At 18.9% G+C, this 6905-nt stretch overlaps 3 protein-coding genes across 3 annotated transcripts; 2 read left to right on the top strand and 1 right to left on the bottom strand.

The window, feature by feature from the left end:
* Nucleotides 1-245: 245 nt before the first annotated feature.
* PGAL8A_00490300 (25 kDa ookinete surface antigen precursor, putative) lies at nt 246-893 on the top strand (the record flags this gene model as incomplete). The annotated part of the gene is made up of 1 exon (XM_028673700.1): nt 246-893. The coding sequence occupies one exon, from the start codon at nt 246-248 to the stop codon at nt 891-893; it is 648 nt and encodes a 215-aa protein (XP_028530126.1).
* A 1960-nt stretch (nt 894-2853) lies between these two features.
* Nucleotides 2854-3522, top strand: P28 (28 kDa ookinete surface protein, putative; the record flags this gene model as incomplete). Its single annotated transcript, XM_028673698.1, has 1 exon — nt 2854-3522. One exon carries the CDS (start codon nt 2854-2856, stop codon nt 3520-3522), a length of 669 nt encoding a protein of 222 aa, XP_028530125.1.
* A 2159-nt stretch (nt 3523-5681) lies between these two features.
* On the bottom strand, nt 5682-6317 carry PGAL8A_00490100 (calmodulin, putative; the record flags this gene model as incomplete). The annotated part of the gene is made up of 1 exon (XM_028673697.1): nt 5682-6317. One exon carries the CDS (start codon nt 6315-6317, stop codon nt 5682-5684), a length of 636 nt encoding a protein of 211 aa, XP_028530124.1.
* Nucleotides 6318-6905: the final 588 nt, after the last annotated feature.

Raw genomic sequence — 6905 nt, 5'->3', positions numbered from 1 at the left:
TTTTTTATTTTATTGTTAATTTTTTTTTTTTTTTTTTTTTTTTTTTTTTAATAAATATTTAAATAATTTTTCTTCTTATCTTTTTTCTATTCACATAATTAATTGTAACTATTATTTATTTCTTTTTTTGTCACATTGTTTTCTTTTTTTATTTCCTTTTTTTTAGTATAAATTTTTGTTCAAATTTTATTTTATTAATATATCTTAAAATAACATATTAATTATATTATTATCCTTTTTAAAAAATGAATATGTCTTACTTGTTTTTTTTCTTTTTCATTCAACTTGTATTAAAATACATTAATTCAAAAGTTACTGAAAATACGATTTGTAAAGATGGTTTTCTAATTCAGATGAGTAATCATTTTGAATGTAATTGCAATCCTGGATTTGTACTAACATCTGAAAGTACCTGTGAAAATAAAGTTGAATGCAATGCTAATTCCTTAGATAAGCCATGTGGCGATTTCTCTAAATGTGCTTATAAAGATCTTCAACAAAAAGAATTAACCTGTAAATGTATTGATGGATATGATTTAGAGGAATCCATTTGTGTACCAAATGAATGTAAAAATTTTAGATGTGAAAGTGGGAAATGTGTACTAGATCCAAAACAAGAGGCTAAAATTCCAATGTGCTCATGTTTTATAGGTATAGTTCCAAGTAAAGAAAACAATAACACGTGTACAATAGAAGGGCAAACTGAATGTACATTAAAGTGCACTAAAGAAAATGAAACTTGTAAAAAAACATCAGGAATTTATAAATGTGATTGTAAGGATGGTTACACTTTCGATAAGGAAGAAAATGCATGCATTTCTTTTTCACTATTTAATATTTTAAACTTAAGTATAATTTTCATCATATCCTTAATATATTTTTATATTATTTGAATATGATATCACAACAAATAAAAAGAAAATATTTGTCAAGTTAAAACACTTTATAGTTTTTTATATTAAGTATAATAAAGCTTAACTTTTTTTTTGTAAATCTTTGTTAATTATTTTCACGTATCTTTTTTTTTTTTTTTTTGTATATATATATATATATACATATCATTTTGAAAAGTGTGGACAGATTTTTCGTTTTACACTATAATAATTGGTGCTTAATAAAAAAAAATTATTCAAAAATGAAATAATGAAAGTTACTATAAATAGAATCACAACAATTTTTATTTAATAGAACAAAATAACTAAAAATAAGTTATGAAAAAAAAAAATGTTCTAGAATAATTCTTTTTTAATTAAAAAAAAAAAAAAGAATCAAAAAAAAAATTTATTAAAACATTATAGAAATACCAAATAAGAATTAATATTTGATATAAAAAATGTTTCTAATAAAAAAAGTATATTTAATAATTGTTTCTTTATAAAAAAAAAAAATTTCCAAAAAAATATCAGATAAGTATTGCTAAAATGCCTAATAATTACTACATGATAAAAAAAAGAATAATCAAAAGAAAGGCGAGAATACTAAACTAATGCATATAATAATTCTTAAAGGATCGAAAAAAAAGAGTATACAAGAGAAATTATCTTCATGATTTTTTTCTTTATGTTATTTTATTTTTTTATTTCTTTTTTTTTTTTTTTCTTTTTTTTTGTTTTTTTTTCTTATATGAATTGCTTCGAAAAGGTAATAATATCATTTTAATATTTAAAAGTTAGTAAAATGTAATTTTACTATAATATACAATTTTATCTTTTTCTACTAAAAAAAAAAATTCCTTATACATTTTTTTTTTTTTCATCTTTCAATCAATTGTATTAGCTCTCTAGTTGTTCCTCCTGGTTAAAATTGTGACAGTTGATATTTAATGAATTATGTAGTGGATTTTATGTACGTATATGTGATGAAAAATATTCAGTTCAAATGCCCTTTGGACAAAAAATTATTATTCAAAGGACATTATGACGTTCATAAAATTTGTGACATTTTTTCTGTATATTCAAAGGGTAATAATTTTAATAATACCAAATTTTCTTTCCATCAATATTTTATCTTACATAAAAAAAGCAAAAAGTATATTCCAAAAAAATGTAATAATATTGTAAGCAGTGAAGGCAAATGATATATAGATATACAAATTACATGTGAAAAATGTGAATATTTTCTTAATGAATTTTTACATTAAGAGAACACACCTGATTATCGAAGGTTTGTGGACAATGGAAAAACTAAAAACATGTTATATTTAAATGGGTCAGAATGTGCAATAAAAAATTATTGTTATAAATATCCTTACAATATAAAACTTCCCAATGGAAGTACCTATGACGACAATAATATTCGAGAGCATGACCACGTCAGTAAGCCATGTATCAGTATTTTGATCATTATGATTACGATTATTTTTATCTAAACTTTAACAAAGTTTCGCAACATATGAAGACATTAAAATACCAAATAAAAAGAATAAATTATTATCTTTAATTATTTAACAGTTATTTTTACAAAGATTAAGAAGATCTTTTTTTTTCTATAAATGTTTTAAGAATTTTATATTTTAATATTACCATTTGTACAGACAGCCATTTGTTATTGTATATAAAAAAAAAAACTAGCTAAAAGAAATATGAAAATTTTTTATGAACTTTTTGTTTTTCATTAATTTTATTTTTATTTAATTTTTCTTTTATTTTTATTTAATTTTTCTTTTATTTTTATTTAATTTTTCTTTTATTTTTATTTAATTTTTCTTTTGTTTTTATTTTTTATTTTGTTTTTTTTTGTCATATTATTATCATTTTTAAATTCATTTCTATTTCCCATAATAAATTATTCTACAAAATATTCAAACGAAGATTATTTAGTAAACGAAAACAATTTTAACATTTATTTAAAAAAATGAAAATTCCTAGTTTATATTTTTTCTTTTTTATTCAAATTGCAATAATATTAACTATTGCAGCTCCTTCAGATGATGAACCTTGTAAAAATGGTTATTTAATAGAGATGAGCAATCATATTGAGTGCAAATGTAATAATGACTATGTATTAACGAATCGTTATGAGTGTGAACCAAAAAATAAATGTACAAGTTTAGAAGATACAAATAAACCTTGTGCTGACTATGCTAGATGTCTTGAGGATCCATACAAAGATAATAAAAGTAATTTTTATTGCCTATGTAATAGAGGTTATATTCAATATGAAGATAAATGTATTCAAGCGGAATGTAATTATAAGGAATGTGGAGAAGGAAAATGTGTATGGGATGGAATACATGAGGATGGTGCATTTTGTTCATGTAATATTGGTAAAGTCATAAATCCAGAAGATAATAATAAATGCACAAAAGACGGAGATACTAAATGTACACTAGAATGTGCACAAGGCAAGAAATGCATAAAACATGATGTGTATTATATGTGTGGTAATGATAATTCTGGGTCTGGGTCTGGTGGTGGTGGTGGTGGTGGTAACAGCCCACCTCCTAGCAGTGGTAATAGCACCTTATCCCTTTTCAATGCATTAAATATAGTTTTCTTAATAGCTGTAATTTATATCATTTAAATATATGGCTGCACTTAATGAAAGTAATATAATTACCAGACCAAATTAAATCATAATTATATGCACTAATTTGAATAAAATTTACTTCAGTTTTTCTTTTTTTGTTAACTTTTTAAAGAAAAATATAAAAAAATAAATTTTATTGCATAAAAGAAGAATAAAAAAAATTCATATAAAAAAATAATATGAATGTATAACTAAATGAAAAAGAAAATTTATTTTTTAATATTCTTTTTTCCTCTTTTTTTTTTTTTCCTTTTTTCTTTTTTTTGATTATTTATTTTTTTCTTTTTTTTTTTATTTTGTATTTTTTTTTTTTTTTTTTTTGTTTTTTTTTTTTTTGTTTTGTTTCTTGTCTTCCTCTTTTTTTACAAAATTGTTTTAACTAATTTGATCTATATAAAATTTAATATTGTTAAGGACTCATTAAATTCAAATATTTATTTTTTATTTATCGTTGAAAAAAAGTATTTCTTTTAATTTTTCATTATAGTTGTAATAAATTATGTTGTCACTGAGGTTACGTTTGATTTAATTTATAACAATTGATACTTAGCTCAAAAATGTAAAAGTTTTAAATGCATATGTAATACTGTATTTTTATTAGAAAATTAAAGGATTTATGAAAAGGAATATCCATACAATATACATAATTTAGGAAGAATTATGATATATTATTATATATATAAAAAAATATATTTATTCAGAAAAAACAAAATTTGAAGCTTCCTGTAAATATAACTATATAGAAACAAATTATAGTAGGCACATTCCTCAGGAATTCTGTACAAAATATTATAGTAAAGAAAAATGTACATTATAAAATATATAAAGTATTTTTTCATATAACATATACATTGAATTGGTTTATTATTCGAAAGTAGATCCTGCATAAAAAGAAGTTATATTGATTGCGAATTACATTATAAACAAAGTGATACATCGATACAAAGCATAACTATATATATATTATCTTAAAATTAATTCTCTTAATCTTATAGCTCTACAAATACATCAAATACAAATAATAATAGTAATTAATTGTTTATCAATATTGTTAATATAATATCATTTTATTCCTATATTTTTAAAAAATAAATTTAATAAGGTACTTAAAAAAAAGAAAATATAAGTTGAAAAATAGTTTTAAATATAATATTTAATAAAAAAAAGATATTTTAAGATGATGTTAGAAAAAAAGTATAATCTTGTAGTAAGTGTCAAAAGCTATTAAAATAAGTAAGATTAAGTATTTATAAGTGTAAAAATTGCTTTTATTCATATTTATCTTTTGCTTTTATTTATTTTTTTTTTTAATTTATTATTTTATATTACAAATATACGCTTTTTTCTATTCAGTGTAGGTCAAAATTAGTATTTCAATTATCTTTTTAATTATTTTGTAAAAACTTTTGTATAAAGAATTTATAAAAATTTTCCATTAAAATTTTGTCATTTTTTATTGATTACATGTTTTAATATTCCTTACTTCATATAAGTACAGAAATTATAAGTACAAATTATTTTATAAATAAAAAAAAAAATAAAATAAAGGAAAAGATATATCTCTAAATCTAATTGCATTTTATTTTTTAAAATTGTTATGAATTATTCACCTGTGAAATGAAATTAAGACTATTTAAAATTTTTTTTGAATTAAATCTAAAAATTAATATATAGTTATTTTAATTCACATAAAAACATTAATATGATTTTTTTCACAAACATTCTTTATAATATCTTTAAATGATCTCTTAAAGTTCTGAGATAATACTCAAGAATTATCTAAAAATCACAATGTAAACATCAATTTAATTTCTATTAGATGAAATATATATAATTAATGTGAGTATTTTCTTTAGATTTTTCTTGATAAAAAAATATATATGATTATTTTTCATATTGCTTTTATTTAAATTATATATTGCAATTTTATTTTATTAATTTTTAAAAACAAAATTTATAAGGAGACAAGGAGCTATAAAGAATTATTCTTGTCATAAACAAAAAAAAAAAAAAATAAATAAAAGTTCAAATATGTATAAATAATAAACAAATATATGTATAAAAAACATAAAAAAAAAATAAAAAGTTTTAAATTATTCTTTATTATACTTTTTATTATTATTTAATATCTTCCTTCAAATATGAACTATATATTAGTTTATGTTTTTTAATTTTTTAGACAATGTAACATAATCAATTTTATCTTTGTCTTTAAAATTAAATGAATTTAAAAATAAATTAATATCAGTATCAATTAATTTTTCATTACAATTCGTTAAAATATATTTAAATTTTTCCATATTTATATATCCACTTTTTTCATTGTCAAACATTTCAAAAGATTTAATTAATTCATCAACTGATATAGGCTCAGTATAAGTTAACATAAATAATTTCAAAAATTTTTCAAAATTAATAGGCTTTTTTTTTTTTTTTATTAATTCATTCATTTTCGTATTGTCTTCTATATTATTTCTACTATTTCCCATAACTTCATCTTTAGATCTGTTAATTTTTAAGTTTAATTTTTTTATATGATTATCATTCCCTAATTTCAAAGATTCTTTATTTATTCCATTTTCACTCTTATTATTTTCATTTTCTTCACTTTCATCATCAAAATGTTCTTCAATAATTGTATTAAATTCCTTTTCCGTTTTAGTCTGTCCCATTAATCTCAATAATGTTTTAAATTCATTTTCATTAATTTTTTTATCTTTGTTATCATCTATTAAATTAAAATTTTTTTCGATCAATTTTATCTTATCTTCAGGAAAGTTATACTGCATTCTATTATGATATATAAGAAATAAAAAAATTTACTTGTTATAAGTTTTTTTTTTCATCAATATTGTAATAATTAAAAAATTAAAATATATTCTAATCATCAATTATACTCATTTTTATATATAAATATTTTATGTAAAAAATATATATTTTTCCCTATATCACTAAAAATAAAAAGGAAAAACAAAAATAAGAAATATTAGAAGATAATTATGACAAATAATTTTTCTTATTTAAAACAAAAAAAAAAAGAAAAAAAGAAAAGATGGAAATAACTTTGAAGTATATTATTTTATTTTAAATTATCCTTATTTCCTTATATTATTATCAAAAATGAAACAAAAAATAACTATTTATATAATCATTCAATTTAAATTCTTATATAAAAAAAATTCATTATATATTGAAAATTAAAATATAGTTACCATATGAAAAAAAAAAAATTTTGAAATGTTCTAAATATTTGTTGTAATTATTAACATTATATTACTAAACAAAAATTAAAAAGTATTTATAACAAAAAAAAAAAAAAAAAAAAAAAAAAAAAAAAAAAAAAAAAAAAAAAAAAAAAAAAAAAAAAAAAAAAAAAA

This window comes from Plasmodium gallinaceum (genome assembly GCF_900005855.1).
Source record: "Plasmodium gallinaceum strain 8A genome assembly, contig: PGAL8A_v1_141, whole genome shotgun sequence".
NCBI lineage: Eukaryota > Apicomplexa > Aconoidasida > Haemosporida > Plasmodiidae > Plasmodium > Plasmodium gallinaceum.
Note: the sequence above shows the minus strand (reverse complement) of the source record. Positions and strands in the feature narration are given on the sequence as shown.